The 26,211-nt window shown below is 37.6% G+C and overlaps 2 protein-coding genes across 2 annotated transcripts in view; one reads left to right on the top strand and one right to left on the bottom strand.

The window, feature by feature from the left end:
- LOC146475584 (uncharacterized) overlaps positions 1-26,211 on the top strand; it is an 873,425-nt gene that overhangs the window by 413,021 nt on the left and 434,193 nt on the right. The gene's annotated exons all lie outside the window — the stretch shown is intronic.
- LOC146475598 (uncharacterized) lies at positions 5,844-7,332 on the bottom strand. Its single transcript, XM_085116003.1, has 2 exons — positions 6,937-7,332; positions 5,844-6,538 (listed from the first exon to the last, which is right to left on the bottom strand). Exons 1-2 carry the CDS (start codon positions 7,133-7,135, stop codon positions 5,934-5,936), a joined length of 804 nt encoding a protein of 267 aa, XP_084972129.1. The 5' UTR covers positions 7,136-7,332; the 3' UTR covers positions 5,844-5,933.

Here is a 26,211-nt window from a genome sequence, read left to right as displayed (position 1 = left end):
AGTCCGGAGTGACACTTTTCGAAGGCAAGACATGGATCTTTTGCCAATTGTAATTTAAAAAAACCTTCTAATTTGAAATGGAAATGTTGTCGACTTCGATGGTTAAAACGGAAACAACAAATTAAGTTAGATTCGCGCAAGATTTTCTTTATTTAACAGATTGATTTCACACAGAACTAATTTAAGACAGAATTTGAAACCATGGAATTAAACGAGATGAATAAATGCCTCTGTAAGTTTTACGTTTCAGTGAGGAGAAAGGACAGCAGTTTGTTTCAGTTGTCGGCTCGAGCGGCTCTCGACCACCGTCTAAAGTCACCAACACCTCACAACGAGAAAAAAAATTCATATGGGACAACCGTGTACTTGTTTAGTGAAGCGAATAAAGGACTTAAAGGGGAAGTATCATGGGGTTTTTGACCTCTTTTGTTAAAAAAATGGTGAGATAATACCTTCACTTAGCTACAAAATAATTATAGAACAACGAGAGGAGAGAATTCAACTTAATTATTGGCAGGAACAACTTGTACTCTTTTCTAGTGCATTTTGGGAACAAAACTACGAAAACTTGAAAAAACATTAGCCTAACATTTTTAAAGTTTCAATCCATTCCAACCTACTCTGTTTCTGGCCAGCGGCGCTAATCGACAGTTTTATTCCACTGGGGTGATTGTTAAAGAAAAAAAAAAAAAAGAAAAGAAGCTAGACACTAATTTTTGGTTTCTGTTGTCAGACAAACATTTTGGGGTTTTGTAATGACATCAAATTTTTGTTATACTTCCCCTTTAACTCCTACCTGAAGCGGTTTAGATTCGAGGGCAATTTATGAAAGTCCGTTAACCGGCGAAGCCATCAAGAAGAAATTGTGCGATAAATTAGCGTGCTATCGCTAACACTTGTGATCCTCGAGTTTTACACCAAACAGCCTGGTTCATCCCCCTCTATTCTGTTCAACGGGTCGGAGAAACCCAACATGCATTCACAGAAGTCAATGCTTCGTCTCAATGAAGCGGCAGTTAAAGAAAACTGACATTCGGCTTGAGGCATGTTCAGATGGGTATCTGTAAATCGCGGACCGGATGGCTGCGGATGGAAAAATGCGGATGACAAAATAAAATAAAAGATAAAAAAAAAATTAAAAAAAATTAAATAAAAATCAAAAGTGTAAATATATAAATATACAGATTAACAAGAAGAAAAATGGAAAATGACAACAACAATTAACAAAGTACTAACGTTACCCGAAAAAATACCACCAGTAAACAAAGAACGGTGCTGGGACTTAAAGAGACCACTAAACCAATCATCAATTTGCTTTTAGTCGGTAGTCTTCACGGTCGGGTTAAGCGCCTCTATATCGCTTGGCCACCAGATTTCCGCATACAAAATGACTATTCCATAGCCATCGAAATGATTCACATAAATCAATGAACTGAAACAGTTTATTATCAGTGAAACTCACAACATTTACATACTTATACATCACGGTAGATCAAGGTGACATCGAACGCCGATAATCAATAAAACAACGTTTGTTCCACGGCAGATGTGGCAGGTCCTTTGGTATAAGTAACGCAACAGTGTAAGCTAATATAAACAACTGTAACCAGGAGCCTATAATGGACGCCTGCTGTAACATTCTAATTATTGGCAACTAGAACAAAGCAAAATCTACTAATTACACTCAGCTAATGCCCGTGGGAATTTTTTGCGCCCTTAGTACTAGCTTCGAAACTGAAGTATTCGATTCCGACGCTTTATCTCCCCAAAATTAATTCGAGTTCCTAAAATGAAGTTCGCGCAAGGGCCACGCCCATCCACTTAGCGGAACGATTCAGCTTGATGCGCTGATTGATGATTATTCTCTTAAGGCGGGGGTACACCTGAAAAACAGGGCCTTTTTGCAATAATTCTGACATGTAGGATTTAATTTCAAACCATAGCAGCCTAAACATCACTGTAAAGTTTGTAGAACAAATTTTCAGAAAAAAATATATATTTTGTGTCTCAAAGCTTATTGTAACATGACACCAAACGATTAAACAAACCACCTGCTGGGTAATACCAGTGGTCACTTGAGAAAATATAACTCCTCCTAGATTTGATGGCCATGAATGGTTTCTGCATCTTTTTAAAGCAAACAAATATCTTAGTGTTTTAAGCAGAGGGATTTTTTAAATATCAATAACACATGTTATGATGGTCAACTGAAGTTAGCCCTATGAAACCACCAGGATTTATTTTTACGATAACTTTGAGCACATCAATCATATGGGAAAGTCCTTACCGTATTCCTCAAAACTTAATGAGACAAGCAGTCCCTGAAAATTTAAGTTCAATAGCTTAAATTCTTCTTGAGTTATCTTTTCTCAAGCGCAAAAGTACCACAGTTTTGTAAATTTAACTTTAAAGTTCAGAAACAGAATGAAAAAGCAATATTGTTTGCAATTTACAGTGGTAATTGCTGAAAACCAAAAAATAACAACTCTCGTTGCCATGGAAACGGTATTGAAGCGTCACACCTGTTGCTGAGAAATGCCCCGTTTCCTCTAAAATATCGCAAAAACTTCCCCAAAACGCTTCGCAATGTAAACGTTAATGGTTGAAATTTCTAATTTTAACGAAAACGTAAAATGCCTTTTTTTGACAAAATTCAGGTAGACCCCCACCTTAATTATATCAGGAATACCCTCTCAGGGTTTAAAAAAAAAAAAAAAAGATATGAAATAATAAAGAGAGGGCCACGCTCTTTGGTTCTCAATCCGTCTACATTACACGGACAAACCTAAATTCACCCCCAAGAAATGCACGATATTGGTCTGAGAAATAACTCATCGCCTCATGAGGTATTTGACAAGAAACGCTAAGGAAATAAGGCTACCTTGCCCGAAAACACTTTACATTGCAGTGAAAATACACATTCGATTGCTTTCGATATTCCATATTATTTTGAGTGAAAGATCTCATCTTGTTGGAGACAATAACTAAATCTCCTGGGGGCGGGACTATTTGTCCACCAGGCTTCGGTGATGCCGAACAGCCGTAACAAGTGCTAGCCTGCGGAAGACATAAGGCCAGGGGATAAACTACGAAGGACCCATAACTTGGTGATGGGTATGCAGTTTTTCTGTAAGGGCTAGGAAGGCTTGACGTTGGTTCATAGTGCGGTCCATAAAAGTGGGTGACGGTGGCCGCAGGTGGGTGTGGTGTGATTGTTGGTCGTGTGGACAGCGGTGTTATACCGTTAGAAAAGGCTGCGCCTGTCTTAACATGCATAGACTGTTGCTCTGTTGATTGATTTGCCTGTGAGAACGCCATATCTGCCCTCTACACTGTAGTAGGGAACTTAAGCAACGACGACGGCAACGGCTACGTAAACGTCACTTGAAAATATAACTTCGCGTTACTTCTATTACTTCGCGATTATTCCAATTGATTCACCTTTTGCAATGTGGGCGAAGTATCCGGGAACTAAACTGATAGGAACGGCGTTCAAGCAAGGAAGAAAAATGAAAAATTCACCGTCGTGTACCCACGTTCTCCACAAAACCTTGAATTTGGTCATTTCACGTTGTTGTTTTGCTGACGACGGTAAAGAAATGTACAAAAACATAAAACGCACGCGCAGAGCAATTGTTTTTGCTCATTAAACCTATTGTTTTGTGGCGTTCTCGTTGCCGTTGCCGTCGTCGTTGCTTAAGTTCCCTAGTCATTGTCTCAGTACGGGATGGCTTGGACCTAACTTCCTTTCGTCGCGCTGTTGATGGCCTTTCCTGGTCACCTTTTCTTCCAACTGTCTTGGAACTGTCACTTGTTACGAAGCCCGTGCCTGTTATTGTTTGGGGACTTCGTCTGTACCAGGTCAGGAACTTGTCAAGTGCAACGCATTTTTCGGCCACAGCTAAAGAGTGACAGCAAATCTTTGCAGACTTGTACCTTTCTCACCGATCGCATACGACTTTTCCTTTTGATTGTTGAAACACGTAGTATGGTCTTCCACCGCTGTAATTTCTAACAACGAAGGGGTGTTCCTGCTGTGACTGCGTTTGAACTATCACTCCTTCGATCCCCAACAAGTTTGAGGCCTGAGTTTACATGTCTTTTAGCAACAGGAGAGGTATGCCCGCCAGCCCTGACGTCTCAGGATCAACTGAAATAGGACAATACTGCTGTGACTGATCCAATTCAGGGTATCCCTAGTCCCCTGCTGGGAGGTCATCATCTTAGTTCAGTGACGGTGGTTGAATTTTTCATTATTTCTGGAAAGCGACTTCCCTGAGGTTGGTGTTCACCTTAAACCGTTTCTCTGGAGGAATCTGAAAACATTTGAATTCCTCCGAAAGCATATATGGGTCCCGGTTGAGAATGGCTGCCTCGCAATCTCGCTTCTGTTGCGTAATCAATTCTTCCATCCCCGTGCAATAATGTGACATTTCATTCGGTTGGTAGTTCACTGCTCTTTTGATTACCGCGTTTCCGGACTCGGGTAGATTGTTAAAATACGGCTCTGGTGGATCTCCAAGGCCTGCATTCCTATGAACAGGCTCGAGAAAGTCTGCCATGATAGAGTTTGCCTGTTAAAACAAGGTATAGGTAGATTATCTTTGTTCGAGTTCTTACAACGTTGTGAAAAATCGTAAATAAGTTTTCTAGGTTCTCAAAAATGAAAATTTCGAAGGTAGGACAGCAAACCACCTTAAATTTAGAGTGGCTGGTAAACCATGCTAAAGAAATTTCCTTAAAATTTGTTGAAAAAGTTGTTATTGTTGAAAAGTTAACTGCATTAAACGAAAAAAAGGTTCTATTTTAGTAAAGAACATATTTCTCAAAGAAGAGTAACTTGGGCAATCTAATAAAAAATGAATTTCATCTTCAATGGTTTTACAGTTGCAAACATTACACACCCTTTCACTACGGGGTATGTTGTCGTATCTTCCTGTTTTAATCAAAAGCTTGTGGCTGCTTATTCTTAGTTACACTAATGCTTTCCAAGAAGCGTTTTTCCTTGTGAGACCTAGGTAAGGAGAGGAGCCATAAGTTTTTTTGATTGTGTAATAAAAGTTAAGTTTTTGTGAGTGTTGAAGGGTTTGGTGCTAATAAGAGATATATTCCTTTTTCATAAGATCTATATATTGTCTGATGTTATTTTCATTCAATGTGTAATAATTAAAGTTGGGGAAATTATAGTATTCATTCATCTTCATGAGACTGGAGTAAAAACTAGTTTGACTGTTATAATGAAGGTCAACAGATATTCTTAGGGATTGTTTTACTAAAGAATGTTCATCCTTTCCTTGGAGGTAGTGTACATAATTAAGTATCTTTTTATTTATGTCAGCGATTAGAGGAAATCTGCCAAGTTCAGCTCTACATAGAACGTTAGTTGACTTATCATGTACTTCAAAATAGCGTTTACAGAAGTGTAAATGTGTTTTTTCAATTTCGGAGCCTTCCCAAGACTGATTTAATCTGATTTAACAAAGGCACCGCACACTTTTCCATTGTAGGTTAGAATTGGCTGAATCATTGTTAATCAATGTTAAGCCCTAAGGTGGGAGGCGGGGTAAGGATTTCGATGTCCCATTTATTTAAATCTGTTTCGAAACAAAAAATTTCGCGTTCATTTGTTGCATGTGGGTAGGGAATTTGTAAAAGTCTGGCCCCAAAGCAAAAATGTTAAAGGCCACATACAATACATACCTTCTTCCTCGCTCTTTATTCAACCAAAAACATCTGACAGAAACCCTGCTTCCACTCCGTGCGGGATATACTTTAACTGCTCTTTACAGTTGTTTTTAAAATGGGTGAAGCACCTTAGGTGAAGAGCATGATAAAACTGGGTCAAGGCTTCTTCGCAATCGGTTCCGAACGCAAGGACTGCGGCCTTATCTTTGTCCTTCCCCACTAACTTTGAAAAGAAGAAGTTGTAGCTTTCAAAAGTTTTTCGTTGATGAAGCAACATCGGCCCAATCATCATGGAGTGTTTCCTTGTTTTTACGATCCACCAACATGAGGCTACTATATGTAGTGACTGTCTGATGAAATTTCCCCAGGTTAAATGTGGGATCGACTCCAAGTACAGAGAACTTTGTGCAGTTGGCAAAAAATCTTACTATATCTCTCAGTTGCCAATTGAAGCCAAGCACCACACGAAGTTCTGGTCCAGTAACTTCTCGTATGAATGCATTTTCCGGACTACCCAACTGCTGCCTTTTGCTATTCCTTAGCATCAGCAGTATGAGCGAGTCAACCTGCTTAGAGAATATCCCACGACGTTGATTTTGAGCCTGCGCCCTGTTTCGTGGTAAGTCGCTCTCCGATTTTGCATTTCCGATGCCATCTTTTTGTACATCTACTTTGTGGAAGGATTGCTTTGGTTTCTTGGTTGCAGAAACTTCTTTGAGATCTTCTACTACGCTTCTCTTAGTTCTCACGTACCGGACAGCGTTAGACTTCTTACTATTTCCGTGGAGCACTACTTTAACTTCATGTTCTGTTCCGTCGAAGACGTATTGGATTAGGTGAAGATTGGCTATTTCTGAAGCCAAGAGTATATTGACCGATTACATTGAAAAGTGTGTTATGACATACTTTTTAGTAGAAAAAAAAGAAACAGAACAAAACAAAAAAACACCGTCAATGTCATCTCAACTAAGACGAGATTCAAACTGGGACCTCGCCCTTTTCAATTTCGTTAATTGTTTTTGCTGACGTCTCTAAGAAATGGTATTCCGTGGTGGCCAACTAACTTCCTGGTGGTGTGTACAAACATTTTCAGCTGGTCGCATCATTTGTCATAAATATTTATCCCGGACTACCCTCTTGTGTTTCAGTCGAAGCCTCCTCACCCACCTGTCCTCAAATTTGACCACCATTTTCATTTAGTACCCGCTTTCAAAGGACAGTATATGGTGACATTCGCTATGTAAAACCTACCTTGAATTTGGAAAAAAATCATTTTTCTAATTGGCGACGATTTGTTCTTGTAGTACGTCCGACGCAGACTATATATTACCCAGTCTGGCGGCAGCATATCGTGGTCATCAAGGGATAATATACTTCCTTCATCATCCATACCAAATTTCACCTTATGGACACCATTTTTTTTCCACGACCCAAGATCGTTGCTGTTCATGTCCTCTTCATGGCTTAGTCTAGAAACATCAACCAAAAAGACGACATCGTTACACAATGCACGCGGCGTAGCGGTGTAAAGGGTGTTGAGATTTACTGGCGCTAGTAGTGCCGTTTGGAACGCTGTTGTAGCAGATAATATTTCTCGAGTCCACTTAAACACCGGCGTTTCCTTATTACCATAATAGGGAATACCTGTTAACCTATAAAGAACAAAAAATGCAATTAAATCCGTTTTTATTCAACAGTGACATATCTAATGGATAAGATAAGATAGATAATTTATTTGATGTCAAATACACGGCGGGTGGTCTCCCACTCCGAGCCACAGGCTCATGATAAAAGTGTTTGACAATATAAAAGAAAGCTAATATCGTCAAGGCGCATGGAATGGGCCGGCGTGAATTGTTAAAAGAAATTGGGATCTCACACCCTGTTTTTTCGTAGCCTATATACAGGCTCCGGTTGGAAGGGCACGAGGTTGGGGGGTGGTGTGGCGTGAAGACAGTGGCGGAGGCACTCCCTTTACCCTCCCCCCGCCTTCCTCCCAACCCTCTCCCCCTCTTCACTATTTTCTCCCGTTTTCCACTTCAACCCATCCTCGACTAAAGGGCCTGTTCACCGGCTGTTTTTTTTTTTTTTTTTTCTATGGGGTTTCTCCTGGGGCATGTGTTAGGGTGTACCCAACTATCGAGCACCCAATCAAGATAGATAGATATCTATTAATTATCCCATCACTACGGAAATACCTCAATTGCACAAACTCACCTGTCTTTTCCAAAAACTTCTCGTGTCAAGTGATCAACCTGGGAGCAGTCTGAGTTGTTAATGCTTGTGTCATGTGGCCTCCCTCTATCGGATATATCAATCTAAATATGGGGTTAAAACAAAGACTAGGTAACTTTATGGTTTGCATTTTTTTCTGAAAGGGCGTTTTAGCCTAGGAAAGTAATAATAAAATGAAACAAGAAACTAAGGAGAGCATCCTAAAGAGACTTGCTGAATGAAAGGATCTGAAGGTAACAGCCTCGTCCCAGGCACGTTTCTCTTTATGGGCGCTAAGCTGCTTTGAGCATGCCTAGAATAGGCGTTGCTTACCTTAACTTTGGCTTCTATTGGGCTATCATCTGGCAAAGGGACAGGATTCGTCGGACCGTTCTGTAATAGAGAGCAAATGATCTTGAGGGATGGTTGTTTGAACAAATTACATCATAAGACGTGTTAATACTCCTTGAGTCCCGTTCGTTTTATCGCTTTCTTTGCTTCTCGGTTTTCACTCGTATTTCGTCTACCCGGGAATAAAAAAATCGATTAAATGGCGTTAACTCAGAAAAAGACATGCACAAACGCCATTAAGTGCGGGTATAACTATGTTATTGAATCTATCACTTGCGCTCCTCTATCAAACCCTATATTTGCAGCCATGTTTGGATTGCCTGTGGCTTTCGTAGGAACGGGACCTCGATTTTCATTATGGTTTCTCAACCGTGGTATTTTTTCCGCCGAAATTATTCAAACAGATTCATACAATACATTAAAAACGCTTTAATCATGGCTCATAGCTTTACATTAATTTCACGAGTCTCCCGCACGCAACGACGACTTGGCACTTAACACATAGACCTTATTATAGTTTTTAAAGACGCCACCTCGGCGGGCGGCAAACGTTACAGGAATTCACTCCGTTGAAAAAAACAAACAAGCACACAGAACGTTTGTTGGAAACTAGAAAAGAATGTACAGGGACACCCAAAAGGATATTTCGGTAAAATATCTGTTCGGATGGAAGGCTCGCTAAAAATTTCGAAAGTTTTCTCCTAGCGATCCCCAAGACTCTTGGAGGTTTATCGGAGCACCCTCAAGTTTCCCTAGAATTTTCGGAAATGATGTGCACACGTTTTTTTACTCACATAATTTTCGGATGGTGTTTTTGTCCTCTAAAACTTTCGTCCGTCGTAACTATTCTAAAAGCTGCTAAAATTTTCGGTGAGAAAATGAGGTATTATCAGGGAGTTACATTATTTAGGTCTTATTTAGGTCTTTCCGATAGTAACAACCCCCCCCCCCCCCCCGAAAGTAACGACTCTCTGAAGGAAACGTCAAAACTTTGTGCCTTCTTAGATATCCCGAAAATAGCGAACCCCCAAAAGTAGGGAAGTGCCCCAAAAGGTATCGATACCAAGTCTTTTTAATTGCGCTATACACATACTGAATGCCTTTATTGTTTTTCAATCCATAGTCAAATTTTATAATGTACAATACTAATATCTTCGTGCATTGACAAATTGATCGCGAAAAGGCACTTTACAACAAGTGAAAGCCTTAAACGATCATTCGTCCTTGGTGCCGCAATGTAAAAACTAAACTGGTATAGTAACGAATTAACAACAGGGACGTTTCTTCAAATTAAAATTGAAAACTCTGTACACTGCAGTATAAAACGCATTGGATGTTATGGAATAAAAGAGCTGAGTTTAGCCTTTCTTCCCTGAGTCAGAGAAGAATTTGATTTCCTCTGCATCGGCTGAAACACGCATGCAGTAGTACGGTAGACCATCGATGTTTATTTCACTGTCCCTGCTACCAAAAATGGGTAGTGGAATACCATATTTCACAAATGAACGTATAACTGTGTCTTTATTACTTAGGTATCACTGTTCAATACCTTCTGTTTATTAAATTAAACGCCATCTTCATACCATGGAATCCAAATATTTTTTTTTAAATATAACGCTATTTATTTTTTATTGCTTTGTTTCATGTTTTTGTTCCTCGAATTCCTCGAAATTAACGTCCTCCCCCCCCCCCCCCCCCCACCAAAAAAAAAAAAAAAGAGAAAGAAACGAGTCGCAAAGGTTGCTAATTCCGAAAGTAACGAAGGTCGCTACTATCGGATTTTTTCGGTATTATTTTATTATCTTTGTCTCAATCTTTTTTTTTTTAGATAAACCAAAGGTAACGATACCAGTGGTGCGAACAGTTCCAGGTCACATAGTAAAGTGTTCGGCTGAGGGAACTCTTCCCATGAATATGTCGCTAATTCCGAATTTCACCATTTTGGATCAGGGAACACATAATGTTGTTGCCAAAGTTACGAAAGAGGGAAACGCCACGTGTGTGGTTAAGAACAAAGCTGGAACAGATTCAATGACGTTTTCTGTCTCAGGTGTGTCTTTTCTTTTGTTTTCCTTTGTGTTTGTTTTTTTCCTTTAGTAACTAACTATTAGATTTTCTTTTGACTGATACATATTTAATTCACATTAAATTTTCACCTTCATTCTTTAAACAATAATATCCATATGAAGATTCCAAGTTTCTTTAACCAGGCAACTCTTGAAACTCGTTTAAATTTCTGTTTCCTGGCCATTTTCAGTAAAACTGCTTGGACTTTGAACAATTAAATGTCCCTCGAAACGAACATTGAGTCAAGTGAACATTCGCATACCTCACCCACTGATGCTTACTTCTTTCAAATGGTAAATATTATTATCATGGCATAAAGGGGGTGGGTTGGTTGCTTATTCGCGGGAAAGCACTCAACTGAGGGTGGTTTTCTAATCGAGAAAATCGTTATTTTGGGAAATTCTAATAATCGATAAAATCGCACTGCAACAGTAAAGTATTTTTCTTAGAAAGACACCTTAGCATTGATCAGTTCAATCGGCCAACAAGCCTTTAAGGTAGGGTTACAGAAAGCCGTGTGTCTGCCATGAGAGTTTCGGTTTCGTTCACTGATGTAAGGGACACGCTGTTAACCATGGAGGAAACGTTAATACCATTTATACAAATGTAAAAACGTCATTAGCTCCGTAAAGTGAAATAATTATGCCACTCGAAATCTGGAATTACGTCATGTTTTCCAAACGGCAACCGACTTGAATAAGACAGCTCTCATTTGTGCACATTCGAAGACCTCACATGAGCGTCTGAACTAACCAAGTGAAACTAATTCAAGTTCAGGGAACTACATTTACAGTTAGTCAAAACAAATTGCTGCTACATGACGTTTTAGAAGAACGTATCATTAAAGTTGGTGGTTTTCCTTTCGATATTGGCAATGTTTGTAAAGTTTGAAACCAGAAGACGTTCTCCTATCCAGGCTAAATAGAAGAAATTTTGTCATCGGTAATCCTGGATAAGAGCATCTGATCCAATTCTACATAGGTCGATCCCAGACGTTAACGTAAAGCTAACTTTTAATCTTTCAGATTGCGGGAATCAGTGCTATGCCCGTGGAGAGAAAAGATACAACCAAGTTGAGAACGACTATACATGCATAAATACACAATTGACGGCTGACATCCTGCAATGCCTTCCAACAACTGCCACAAAGCTGTACGATTTTCCTTATCTTGTCGAATGACTGTCTCCTTAGAGGATTTTAACAATTAAATTCTATCTAATGATAGGGCCTACTCTTAAAACTGCACAAACGTTCTGCACATCTGGAGATACTCGAGTTTGATATGGGTGGTACCTACTAATAACGGGATATTTTTGCAAGGTTTAAAACTATACGGAGGAAGCAGAACTTAGCAAGTGCTCTTTGTATCCAACAAAAAAATTGGGGTAACCATGCCTCTTTCATAGATAAAAAAACTTCAATTTTGAACAAAACGCCATACATTGCTTTGGATTTTTTTTTTTTTTTTTCAAAATAATTGTTGCTTAATTATCTCACTAAAAGAAAAAAAAATGCGCGGTTACCCCCAATTTTCTTTTCGGATTTCAATAGCCCTTGCTAAGATCTGCTTTTCCGGCATAGTCATAGACCGCGTAAAAATACTTCTTTATTAGTGGACACCTTCCTGAAAATGAATCTATCTTTAATTCCCCTGAGAGAATATTATAAGCCCATCAATAAATTTTAAGGCGAAAGGTTTTTTAATTCCAGCCTTGATTAACAAATTGCATTTTTAATCTTCCATGGTGACTCCATTGACATAAAATGAATTATAATTTTTGGAAACCCGTTTTATATGTACAATTTTGGCTTAATTTTGAACAGAATTTTACGCAAGACTGGGATCAAGGATTTACCCGTGGGAACATTCCGTTATATGACAGGCCTTTATTACCTGTAAGTAGGTGGGAAAATGGGATCACATGAAATATATTGTAGCTGAGTTTAATCGTTTGTCTCACGATTGAGTCACATAGATGTGGATCGCGACGTTTAGACCGCTATACTGCTGGTCTCCATCAGGCGATGGTTTTGACTGATTGCCTAACAGTATAAGTATAAACTGTTACGCAATCAATGGACACCATTGAAACGTTGACTGGGGGTAAAGTACAACATTTTAGAAATAAAATACTCATGAAGGATCGAAATAATAAAAAAGTAGTAAAAAGGCTGTAAATTCAAAAATGATTTTTTTTTATATTCGTATTTATGAAAGGAACAATAATATCGGTGTTGTATTCAAAATTAGAGGTAGCATAAAACCGGAAGGGGTTCGACGTTGCTTCAACTAAGATGGCTTTTACCCTCCTTTCAGCCTGATGATGAAAGCGTGCAAACCTTTTGAAACTCAGTGATGCCTGCCAAAACCCTTAAAGAAAGGACTTTAAGGAGATCTGCTGAATCTGCTAAAGTTTGCATTGACCAGTTCGGCCTTGTTGTAACCACATTCAGTCAATGTGATCTGTTTGAGATTGCAAGATGTCACGCCACGCTATTGATCACATCAATTTGCAATGACCGCCTACATCCGTTTGATTTACGCAAACGTACATAATACTCTATACAATTCAAAATTCTGCACCTTTTGATCCAAATTTGTGCTAAACTGAGCTACACAAATAAACTTCACTTACATTGGGTGGTGTTTCATTCGATAGTATTTAACGTTTGGAGTCGGTGCCGCTGATGCTCCAAACAAAACAAGATGCCCCTCTAATGGCATTACACGGAATGCTTAATGTAGCCCCAATTATTCCCCATTGTATGTTTCGTAGATATTTAAAAAATATCCTCCCTTGGCCATTGAAATAATTGTCTGAATGGTTTTATTCAGATATATTGCGTGATACTTATCGTTGTGTTACTAGGAATCATACCAGAAATAACTGTGCAATAACGTCATGACCCCGCTGAACTGGTCTGGCCTCCTCTAGCTCTAATCCTTCGCGTTGATCATTCGATCTGTTTTTTAAAGCGGATTTTCTTTGCCGTGAACTCTCCCAATTTCCGCCGTTTCAACTGTCGAGTACTACCTAGAAGTTATTATTTCGATTTACTGCTTGAAAAAGGTTGGTTTTCTCTCTGAAAACGGCAGATCCGGAGTCTTAAATTCAGACATGTGGCCGCCATTGAACGAAAACAACTTTTCCAAATGATGATTTGCTTTGACGTCACACAAGTAGAGATGAGTGGGTCCCCTCCCTCGTGATATACGCGCAGATAATGGAGTTTTATTGGGCCGCTTTTGTTCAAGACAATCAAAACAATAGATCCCTTCTGGGAGAGGAAAGAATTTAATCTAGTTTTAATGAATAAATCAAATGATAATTTGACGTCACACAGAAGTGATGAGTGGGTCCCCTCTCTCGTGATATGTGCCTGAAAAATAGATTTTGATTGGGCCGCTTCTGTTGAAGACAATCAGAACAAAATATCCTTACTAGGGGAGGACAGAGTTTAATGCATAAATTAATGTGCACATTTGCGACACCGATGAAAAAAAAGATACTCGACCGAAACCTAGACACGTCATGCCCTGCGGGCATTCCGTGTAAAAAGGAGTGTAAAATTAAAGTAAGCGAGTTTAAGGAAAACATGGGCGCTATCCCACGGGCTACCTTGGTGCTTGCTATCAGTACAACATGTATACACCAAGTATATGATGACAAAAAATAATTGCATTCAATAGGTCTCATCAAGCGTTCATTATATACGGGTACTTATCCGGGGAAAAGTGTTCGGTCTTTTTTTGATCAACAAGTGTGTTGGCACCATTTTACTATTGTCTACCCTTATCATTGTCTACCCTTATCGGAGCAACGCCAATTGCCGTCGCTTCTTTAACATATTGGTAAGGTGTATTTCGAGAGTCATGAAAAGTGAAATGAAAACCTTTGCCATCAAATGCGATGTAACAACTACCATGGCCTCCACATCACCTAATATGTATGGTGTTTACACTATTCGCTCGGATATATTAAGTTTTCGGTAAAGGATTTGAACAGACGAAAATGCATTAGCTTATACAAAAATGTCCTTAACAGGCCACACAACTATCTACGCGCAACGGGAGAAAACATATAAGTGTTGTTCTCGTTAAGAGCTCCCTTGAAGCCACAAAACGGCTTTGATTTTGCTTTCCAAATCGAAAACTGTTCAAACTTTATTGGGATTCCACAAAGAATAATTGTGTTGCAAAATTGCACTTAAGTAAAACTCACAAACCACAAAAAGCTACACAATGAGCAGTTGTATTTTTCTTTGAAAATAATAAAGCATGTTATGCCAGGATACGAAGCGGCGCACTCTTAAGAAGCGGGCGACGACGCTGCAAGAAATGCGGAAGGAAACACCTTCTAAGGTCCCTCCTTTGTTACTCACACCTTTCAGTTTTCTGCGTTGCCACTCAAATATCACTCAAATCTGCATTTCCACATGGTAAAATCTCTTGAATGAAACGTAGATCGGCGGCTGTTCAAATGAATGAGATCAAATAGCGTGGCTTGACTTCGTGCGGAATAAGTTTGCTTTAAACAAAGCCGAATCGGTCAAGGTTTGGGAGGTTGAGCATCATCCATTACGAAACTGCTAAGGATTATCTGGACAAAGATCTCTGTGTACAGTCTATTCATACTAAAATGCACTCAGTTAGGATTACTGAGTTCCACAAGCTTCCGACTGCTTCTCTGCTTCAGGCTAAAAGAAAAACAACAACAACAACAACAACAAAAAAAAAAAAAAACCCTAAGAAAACAATCAGAAACTCCCAGGCCGCCATCTCTGTTATTGCAGACTCAGTCTCAACATTTTACCCTCCCTGCCACATACTGATATTTTTGTCTTGTCCCCTTTCAATTCATTTATTATTTTTCATAAATACAACAATAAAAATACGATGTTGATTTTTGATACTGCTGAGCAATGTTGAGAGTAATGTTGAGAAGGTCTTTCCAATTATCAATAAAACTTTCACAAGTTTTAAACAACTAAAATTGAAATAAATATTATATTATTTTGATCTTGATCACAGGTCAGAAAAATGTAAAACTTGAAATTTGACTTTAATGTTTATTTTTCGAAAAATTGAAAATTAAAACTCAAGATTTGTGTTTTTAAAGGCCAACTTTTGATTCTTATCAAAATTGAATGGACGGAATGTTTACGGACCGGACAGCGCACTTCTGGTAGCAATTTAAACGTCATCACCATAAAGGACGCCAAGGCCTACTCTGAGAATTTAAGTCCTCTAAAATTTACTCTGGGAATTTAAATCGCTTAAGGGTGATTGCCGTACCTTTTAGGGGTTAATACTTGTGGTCTGGTACCCCTTAGGGTGTTAAAATCTAAAATTACTTCCGTCAGAGGCATGGTGATACCTCTTAGGGCAATGAGCTGAAAAATATGACAGGAAGCAAATGTGAATCAACTAGTTTGGTACCTTTTAGGGGTAACAAATTGTTTAGGTCAAGCCCACCGAACAGAATTCTGGTTCCGTCTAAGGGTTCTTTGCAAAATTTCCGACAATCACCCCCGTCACCTTTATATGGGAGTACCCCCTACCCTTTTCCGAGTTTTTTAAAAATCGCTTAGGTCGGAAAAAGCTCAAATATGCCCCTAGAGGATAAAATTCCCCACTTTAATAAAAACAAATGTGACTTTGTTATCTATAACAGTGTGCTGATTGGGTTACTGATCTCTGTCAGTGACTCAACTGGTAGTCGGAACATTGTAGAGTACCGTCAACCATTTCCGATACAAATGTGAGGGGTTGGAGGATCCTTTTTAAAAGTGAAAGGCCTGCTTGTTAAATATTTTAACATAAACCCTAAATAAATGGTACAATAATATTATTTCGCTGGTATGGCTCCAATTCTCTTGCACCCCAAGAAGCCTTCTTGGCAGGTTATTAACACATGTGTTTGAAAGCAGATATGAATTAAGCGATGGATTCAAACTATGCTGAGGCTTATGTCATATGCAGTTATTGAGGGTAGAAAGCCCGAGGGCGGGAAGGTACTCCCAAAAATTTTATAGGGGTGTGCGGCCCGCTTTCCAAAACCCTTACCCTATTTGTGACCAAAATCAGCGATTTTCCTTACCTTATTTATGACCTGATCAAAAATTTGATACCCTATTTATGACCTGATAGTGTCTAGTCAACTTCAGTTCAAAAACCCCTGGAGCCCAGCGCGTGACCGAAGCGCGTGCCAAGCCGTTGCGGCACGCACACAGTTGCTGTAAACATCATGATAAAGACGTAGCTTCTGCTAAAAAAGAAAAAAGAAAAAAAAAAACAACGAATTCCATACTGGAGTGCAAAAATTGATATTCTATTTATTACCAAAATTGCGGCAAACCCTATACCCTATCTATGACCAAAGCGGTTATTAGCGGAAGATCCTGAGGCTAGCCATGAAGCCCGACGTAAATAATCGAACCAAATCGAACTTAATCGAACCCAATCGAACCCAATCATGCGATTGGGTTCGATTGAGTTCGATAATCGTACACAATCGAACCCTCACAAAAAAATTGGGCTAATCGAACCAAATCGAACGTTCGAATGGGTTCGATTAGTTCGGTAAAGTTCGATTGAGTTCGATGGGTTCCATTGAGTTCGCGGATTAAGTTTGATTTTGCATCAGTGAATATATATTTTTCTGGTTGGATTCCCGGGTCCGATTGTTAGTTGAAAATGGTGTCCGGAGTATGAGAACACACACTGTTTTGGGGATGACTCCAGCAACAAAAATTGATTTATTTTCCGTTTTAACGAAACCATGCACCGGACAGTGTCATTCAACATTCAAGCCACGTAACGCTCCAAGCCTGTATCGGCCATGTGGATCTGGAAATAATGTGCAAGTCTTAAGCTGTTAAGCAACCTTCTATGTGCACAAATTGCAGAGTTTTTTTTAGAAATCGTTATTGCTGCTTTTAATTGCTTTACTTGCAATTATGGCAGTTTCATTTATCTCACGATATCTTTTTTTTTATTTTTTTATTTTTTTTATTTTTTTATTTGTCCATTATATTATAAATACAATCAAATAGAATCTTATGACTGCTAACTTAGATATAATGGCAGGAGATCTTAGCAAGCTCAATGAGCTTTTCTATGAAGATCCCCTTATTCAAGCTTAGACTAATTACAGGGCAGATGGTGATTTATTATAATTCTAGATAGATTACTTCTAATACTTGCTTTGTCCTAAAACAAAACTAAAAACCTAATAACCTAAGATACTTTGATTTTGCACATAAGCCTTTGTGCTTCTCTTAAAAAAATTATAACCTTGTAATGATTTCAATTCATTTGGTAAATTATTCCAAATATGCGCCCCCCTATATTTTAGTGAAAATTTCCCATAATTTGTCCTTTTGTAATCAATATATACATTTGATGCTGAACGAGTACCATGACTATGTATATTCTTATTTAAAGTAAAGTAATCATTAAAATATTTTGGTAAATTATTGCTAAAGTATGAATACATAAAGAGTGCTATAAGATACATGTTTAACTCATATATATTAAGAATTTTCAGAGATTGAAATAGCGCCTTGGATTCATCATGATATTTTGAAAAAGTCATTAACCGCACCAATTTTTTCTGTATGATAATTATCGGTTTCAGTCTAGTTTGGTAAGTGCTTGTCCATATTATGCCACAATATGTTAGATATGGATACACCATAGTGTTATATATTGTCTTTAGTGTTTGGATAGATAACACATGTCTAGCCTTGGCCATGATCCCTGTCATTTTCGCTATTTTTGTTGAGATTTGGTCAATATGCTTTCTCCAAGAGAGTTCGTCATCTATATATAAACCAAGAAATTTTGTGTAATTAACCTTATCAATCTGTTGATCATTTATTTTAATTTCAAAAACTTGGTCTAGTTTTTTTCTTTTAGTTTTAAATACCATGAAGTGTGTTTTCTTAACATTTAGAGAAAGCTTATTGCATGAAAGCCAAGATGTGATGTTTTTTAGTTCTTGGTTCATGGTGTTGTATAAAATATCAACATTTTTATGACTATAAAACAAGTTTGTGTCATCAGCAAAGAGAATAAATGATAACTTTTTTGAGCACCTTGATATATCATTCATGTAAATGAGAAACAAGAGTGGTCCAAGGACAGAGCCTTGGGGTACTCCACATGTTATAGTTAGGCTTTGTGATTGTACTGACTTGTATTTTACTATTTGTTTTCTTCCTGTCAAATAATTTTTAAACCATTCATTTACAATCCCCCTTATTCCATAATGATCAAGTTTCCTTAACAGAATTTCATGATTTACAGTGTCAAATGCCTTAGCAAGGTCTAGAAATACTCCCAATGTATATTCATTGTTGTCTATTGCTTGTGATATTTTTGTTATTAGTTCAATGGTTGCTAAGTTTGTAGAGTGTTTCCTTCGAAAACCATACTGACTTGGGAATAATATGTTGTTCTGATCAAGGTATTTAAGTAATCTATTGTACATTAGTTTCTCTAGTATTTTGCTGAAACATGGGAGAACAGAGATAGGTCTGTAATTAGAAAATTCTTCCTTATCGTTCGTTTTAAAAACTGGAGTAACAAGTGCAACTTTGAGATCATCAGGAATAGAACCAGTAAGAAATGACTGGTTATATATGTATGTTAATGGTTTAATTATATACTTTGAAATATTTTTTACTAATTTAGGTGGTATATCATCATGACCACAAGACTTGTTTTCTTTTAGTTTACGTATTTCAAATTCTACTTCATTTTCTGTAACTGCATCCAAGAAAATAGATTGAATAGATCTTTCACTTAAATAATTTGAAAAGTTAATATCACTATCTGGTATTTTTGCAGCCAGATTTGGTCCAACACTAATAAAGTATTCATTAAATTTATTACTTATTTCAGTCGGATCAGTTATTAAGGTTTCATTTTCTTTGAAGTAATCAGGTAGCTCAGGTTTCAATTTGTTCCTGTTCATTACTTCATTTATTAGTTTCCATAGATATCTCAAGTTACTCTTATGTTCACTGAACTCCCTATCATAGTAGTGTTTCTTAGCAACACTTTTTACTTTATTGAATTTGTTTCTGTATGTTTTATATATTGATTTATTTCTTTCAGTTGGGTTTTTTATATACTTTTTGTATAGTATATTTTTAGTTCTCTTTGATTTTAAGATTCCTTTCGTTATCCAGGGTATTTTATTTTCTGTCTTTTTACCTCTGGGTTTTATTAATGGTATGTTTTTGTCAAACAACCTAAACAGTTTAGTGTAAAAGTGCTTATAAGCATCTTGAGTATCACTTATACTATAAACATCTTTCCAGTCAATGCATTCCAAGTCTTGGCAGAGGTGATTGATTGTTTTATCATTAATCAATCTTGACTTTGTATCAATAGCATTATAATGTTTAACTTTTTGTAAATTACTTGTTTTTAGAAACACTGGTAGATGATCTGATAGGTCTGTAAATAAGATACCACATTTATAATTCTCTTCAATATTGTTAACAAATATATTATCGATTAGTGTTGCAGTAGTACTAGTTATTCTTGTTGGCCTTGAAATTAATGGGTAAAATGTTGAAGAGAACATCATATTTGTGAATTCTTTGATGTGCTGGTTCTCTTCCGTTTTCAACAGATCGAGGTTAAAATCTCCCATTAAGAAACATTTTTTGTTTTGTAAGTCTATTTTTTGCAATAAACTAGCAAGACATTCCTTGAATTCTTCAAGCTTATCATTTGGAGGTCTATAAATAATACCAATAATTATATTTCTTGGTTTGGCCGTTATTTCAATGACTTGAGATTCTATTACATCTTCTATATTCAAAGCAAGATCATGTCGTTCTCTGAACTGGAGAGATTTATTAATATACAAACAGACACCACCTCCTTGTTTATTTTTCCTGACCATTCCTGTGCTATTGTAATTTGGTAATGGAAAATTATTTTCATTATAGGTGTTTAACCACGTTTCTGATAGTCCAATAACAGAGAATTCATGTTCAAGAGAGTTTAAGTAGGCTTTAAAGTCATCAAACTTATTTATAATACTTCGAATATTTAAATGCAAAATTGAGAATTCCGTATTCATAGAAACATTTGTTATATGTTTAAACGTATGTTCATTATAATAATCACAAGTATCAATGTAGTTTATAATTGAGTTATAATAATTATGGTCAGGATCTAAATTAGAATTTAGGGTTAAATAAGATTTCCCACGTCCATCTAATGAGAAAGGGTTGAAGATCAGATTACGCAATTTCGCAATGTCATTATCATTGAGATGAACATTAGAGTGATTATTGAAAAAGTTTCGGAATTCTTCATTATTAAGCTGCGAGAACGGCAATAAATCAACTAAATTTGCGCTGCACATTATGTTTATGATTATTGTATTTATTCCTACATTACCTCACTATTGAATGTTACTAATATCGTTCCAGCTTCGTATTTCTTTCACGCGTGGATCGTCATACTGTTTGTACTTTATTTTGCCGTTGGTGAACCACGCATTTTCCACACTTCGCTTTTCCTTTACTCTTTTCAATCTTTTTGCCAAGTCCGAGGCCATGTCCTCTAAAATGACTATCTTCTTCCCTTTAAGTTGGCGCCGCTTGAGTAGAATTCTCATCTTAGTTTTGTTAGATAAGAATTTAACAATGACCGGTCTTGGTCTGGCGGGTGGAGTTGACCTTTGATCGCGATCGCGTTCACCATTATCTGTTCGTCCTGGCCGACCAATTCGATGGATGATTTCAATCTCCTCTGGTTTGATTTCTTCATCCAAATTCTCTTGAGGATGTTGTGTTGAAGACCGCGTTCTTCGCAACTTGCATTGTCTTATTGTCCGTTGACCTTATATCATTTTCGATTTTACAATAAATTCACTGTGTTTTTTATTCCCAAATGTTATTTCAATAAAGTGATTATCAATTATTGCTTTTAATTTTTACTTACATACGTATGCTAAAACCGTCCCGCCGCTGAACTGGCATATTTTTAGGACCCTTTTAGTGATTTTTATATATATCGTTCGATTAGGTTCGATTGGGTTCGATTTGGTTCGGAAATCGAACACAATCGAACTCTCACACAATTTTTTTGGTTCGATTGTGTTCGATTTCCGAACTAATCGAGCCCAATCGTTCGATTAAGTTCGATGGGGTTCGATTAAGTTCGATTACCGAACTGTTCGATTAGTTACGTCGGGATGAAGACCAAGAATCAGACACTGACATTGATGAAATATGCGTAATATGAAATCCGAGGCCATTTACCCCTGCAGTCAAGCAGTCAAGGCACTGATAGACTTTGTGATGTCCTTTGAAGAGCCAGGGGCAAGGGGGGGGGAGAGTTTCTTTGTTCCCTTTCTATCATGGAGGATGCCCTTTTTAAAGTTAGAAGTCAAAGAAAAGCGGCAAGCCAAAATTCAAGAATACTTTCGGAAATGACCTATGAACCGTGAACACTATAGTATATAAACATGGAACAGTGCGTCGGATGGCTAAATTTTAGTTTTGTATACATTAATATGTACATACAACCTCAGAACTCATATGCACTGGCATACTGTGGAAGGATGTTATGTTGTGTTTCGGTTGTTGCATTTGTGATTCATTTGCCCATTGCAATTGAATAAAATACATACAATTCAGATATCAAGTTACGGAAACTTATTCATTTTATTGATTGCACTTGAAAAAAATTAATTGTAGTAGTTGACAAAAGAGAGAACTGGGACAAAAAAAAAAAAACTAGCCTTGGGGTGTCTTAAAAATCCCAAGGTCACGAAAAAAATAAAAATCCCAAGGTCATGAAAAAAATTCCAAAAAAATTCAAAGGGACTTTCCCTCGGCTTAAACTTCCGGTTATTAATGAGAAAAAATCAAAGGGACTTTCCCTCGGCTTAAACTTCCGGTTATTAATGAGAAAAAATCAAAGGGACTTTCCCTCGGCTTACGCGAGCGGTATTTTCACAGAAATTCTGTAAAAATCATTCATTCTCTTTTGAAATCATACTTAACTCCCTCTATAACTATTCCCCCATTTTAAATAAATATTTTTTAAATTTTTTTTGACAGATCTTTGTTTTTTCAACCAATAAAGGAACAATGTTTGTCACACGAAGCGACTTTAGATTGACAGTTTGTTCCGCTTTGCAAAAATGAAAATTTTGCATCTTATTACGGCGTTCATCAAAATGCAAATTTACATTGTGTTCAAGTCCATTTGACAGTCGTACGATTCTATCCACCAATCAGGAACTGTCTGATGCATCAGACAGATTCTTTGTTTAAGATGATTTTGAAGTGGAAGGAATATTTCATTAAAGACATGGCTCCTTCGGAGCCGGCGCAAAGCGCCATGAACAAGAAACGTTATTACCTCGAAGCTTTTACACAGATGATTGTTATTCGCTTTCCAGATGGCAAGGATTTTGTGAAAAGAAAGAAATGTTGACGAAATTTCCTGAGCTTGTAACGAAGCTTTGACGAAGTAAGTTTTATGTTATCCATTACATCATTTACATAATTGTTTTATCTCGTGAAATAAACAACTCAAAACCACCCGCTCGCTTTTGAAATTCAACTCTTAACTCGCTACGTCGAGAAGGGATCCGAGTTTTTTTTGATATTTTTTTTAATCTCCTCTTTCAAGGCATCAACATCAACTGTCTTTGTCGGTTCGCTTTCCACTTTCACTTCATTCCTTTGTTTATTTCGAAGACGCTCTTTCATCGAAAAATATTTTTCAATCTCTCGCAAAATCGAGTCAAACTCACCATCAGAAATGAATCCATCCTTCAATGCTTTTGAAATCAATCGACTCACTGACAAATGCGACGATTCAGCGAGAGAAATAGTCTTTTCATGTTTTCGCACTTTATTCTCGCAATTTTGACTCCCGGCCATTGAAGCCGATGAAACGAGTGTCGTAATTAATGCAGTCAAACTCAAAGGAACTCCGACAGCAATCCCGATTCCACTCAATGAAGTTCCAACACTGCTTGATGCCAACACGGTTGTCAAAAAAACTGAAACGGATGTTATTTTCGAAGCGATTGATTCTGCTCTCTTGTACTTTTTGCTGACTCGTTTGTAATGAGAAATTTCGTCTTCGAGTTGTTTTTGACAATCACAAATCTTTTTCAATCTGAATTGCGCAACGTCGCTTCGAGAGAAGGATAAAGTTGTGGCGCACTTGGAATAATATTTTGTTCACTCATATTTTATTAAAAGATCTCAAATAATTTCAAATTCAAATCTCAACGGAAGCCCATTAAAATCGATGACCTCACCAGTTTCTTCCGTCACTGGGATTCGCAAAGAATCGATTATTTTTTTCCCACCTGCTATTTTCCGAAACGGGCTATGTTTTGATGAATATTCAACTCTTTCGAAAGGACTTCCTTTGATGTCAAAACACGCCAAAACATTTGAAGGTTTTTCATTGAAAAAATTTTCGTTTTTATCAACGAGATCGCAGTTGATGAAGAGGTTGTTGAATGAAGCCAAACGATTGATGATGGTATCTCCACTTTTCAGAGTGTGCCGTCGTTGGGCTTTTGGCGAAACGTCCTGACTGATATCAATCAGACCAAGAAGATGAGTCAGGTCACGATCAAAAATAACTTTTCTTCCAAGAGGATTTTCAATCACAATTGGATCTTTTTGGTCATCAAGTTTTACTTTGATGTTTACTTTTTCAAGTATTTTCTTTATATCTTTACCGATTGTGTAAAGAGTGTAATTTCCAGGATAAATTCTATTGACAGCACTAACGTTTTTGTCATCAAATATGCTGATTTCTCCTCTTTCTTTCAAATTAAACCAAGAATTATAAAAAGAGCAACTGATCAATCAACCTGATGAACCCAAATTTTTCAATTGGTTCATCAAAGTAAACCGTGTGATCATTTGAATTTGTCAAAACATTCAAAACAACCATTTTATTTTCAAAACATAAAAAATGGAAAACTTGTTAAAATGGATAGATTCCCACCCAAAAGAAGCAAAAAGACTTTCCGAACAAGCAGAAGAAAAAGCATGGCGAAACTTCAAAGCCAAATTTCCCAACGCTGACCTCAGCAAATTCGTTGCACAAGTTGATATGACCGACAAAACACATGCAACAGCTGAAATAAATTTGGTTATTGTTCCCGGTCAACATTGGCAAATTGTTTCACCCAACCCCAAAGATTGGTCTGTTGAAATGAAGAAAGCTCTTGGATTTGGAGGCTTTCCAATCGAGCTAATTCTCAATTCAAATCCTTCAAATCCAGTTCCAGCTGTTCCATTTTCAGACAAAATCCCCGAATCTTTTGGGGAAATCCTTAACCAACCAATCAAATTTTTTGTAAAACCCAACGAAAGCTTCACAACAAAATTCCGAGAAATTTTTACGAAAACAAAGATCACCCACAAAACAGCAAAAGAATCAAGAAAATGGCTGAATCAACCAAACATGGACCATTGGCCGCAACAACTCAACTTTGCCTTTTGGTGCGCAACAACAGCATCAGGCATTTCAAGACATCTCGTCAATTCACTCCCACCTCAAATCAAATCCTTTCTTCTTTTCCACATTTATTTCACAACAAGAAGGATTCTCTTCGAAATGGGAGGAATTCAAAGTGAATCTGCTCTCCCAGGTGATTCCACATTCAGTCAAACTGAAAACAAATACGACATTCCCTCATACAAGAGAATCTGTGCAGAATTTCAAATCTCGCCAAACGCAGATTTCAGATTCACCTTTGGTCAAAATTTTGGACTTGGATATGTGAACATCTTTTATCCAGGAGAAGGAGACTATGCACAAAAGCATTGGACTTATCCTCCAGCAACACTTGAAAACCCATCAAGTCAAAGATTCTCCGATGAAGGCGGAACTGACGCAAAAGGAAACAGAATTGATTTCATCAGAAACGATCAAGGAGCTGACAAACAATTCGAATTTTTCATGTCAAACGGACCTCTCAATGGACTTTCTCAAGCAGGAATGGCAAGACTCAATCAATCAATTGAAGCATTCGTTTATTGCATTCTTGGAGCACAAGTCAACGTCAGATCATCAATCCTTGGTGAATTTGGAGGCGCAAAGGAAGCTCAAAGAGAATTTCTCGTCCTCATGGAAGATGCAATCAGGCAGCCTGACTTGTCAAAAAGCATCCAACGATTTCAACTTGCGATTGATGAGGCAAAAGTCAGGCTTGATCTTGCCATCTCGCCAGGAACATGGTTGATGCCTTCAAATCTTGTTCTTAACACTCAAAGCACAGTCAAATACAACAACAATCTGAAAAAAGCAACTGGAAACATGAAACTCGGAGTCAACTCTGATGTCAATGTTGACTTAAAAAAAGTTGGAGCCAGGAATATGGATGGAGGACAATCAAAAAACAACAGATCAACTTCGCATTCTTCAAATCCAGAAAATGAAAACAAAAATACAAAACCACCGTCTTTGGATTCACAACAAGTCACAAAACAACTTCAGGAAGCGAGTGAAAACCAAGAAAAAGAAGAATCAAGTCAACACGAAACTTTCAAATCTGGCGTCATCATTGCAGCATCACTCGGAGCATTTGCCATTTATCGGATTTTTCGTTGAGTCCAATCCAATGGATTAAACTCAATTTTTAACTCGCTATCGCGCGCTCGCTCCGCTCGCTTTCTTTTGAATCTTTTCAACCATGAAAACTGCAACAGCAAGAATCAACAGCCAAGCGTTTTTTCCAAGGAATCCAACAACTTGTCCTTTAGTTTTGAAGATGAAACTCACGATTGATCCAATCAATCCAGGAAGAAGTTGACCAAGCTTTTTTCCAAGATCTTTCAATCCATTTCCAACTCCTTTGGCAACAGCTTTGAGTCCT

Source organism: Pavona decussata, unplaced genomic scaffold (assembly GCF_977016875.1).
Source record: "Pavona decussata unplaced genomic scaffold, jaPavDecu1.1 SCAFFOLD_84, whole genome shotgun sequence".
Lineage (NCBI taxonomy): Eukaryota > Metazoa > Cnidaria > Anthozoa > Scleractinia > Agariciidae > Pavona > Pavona decussata.
Note: the sequence above shows the minus strand (reverse complement) of the source record. Positions and strands in the feature narration are given on the sequence as shown.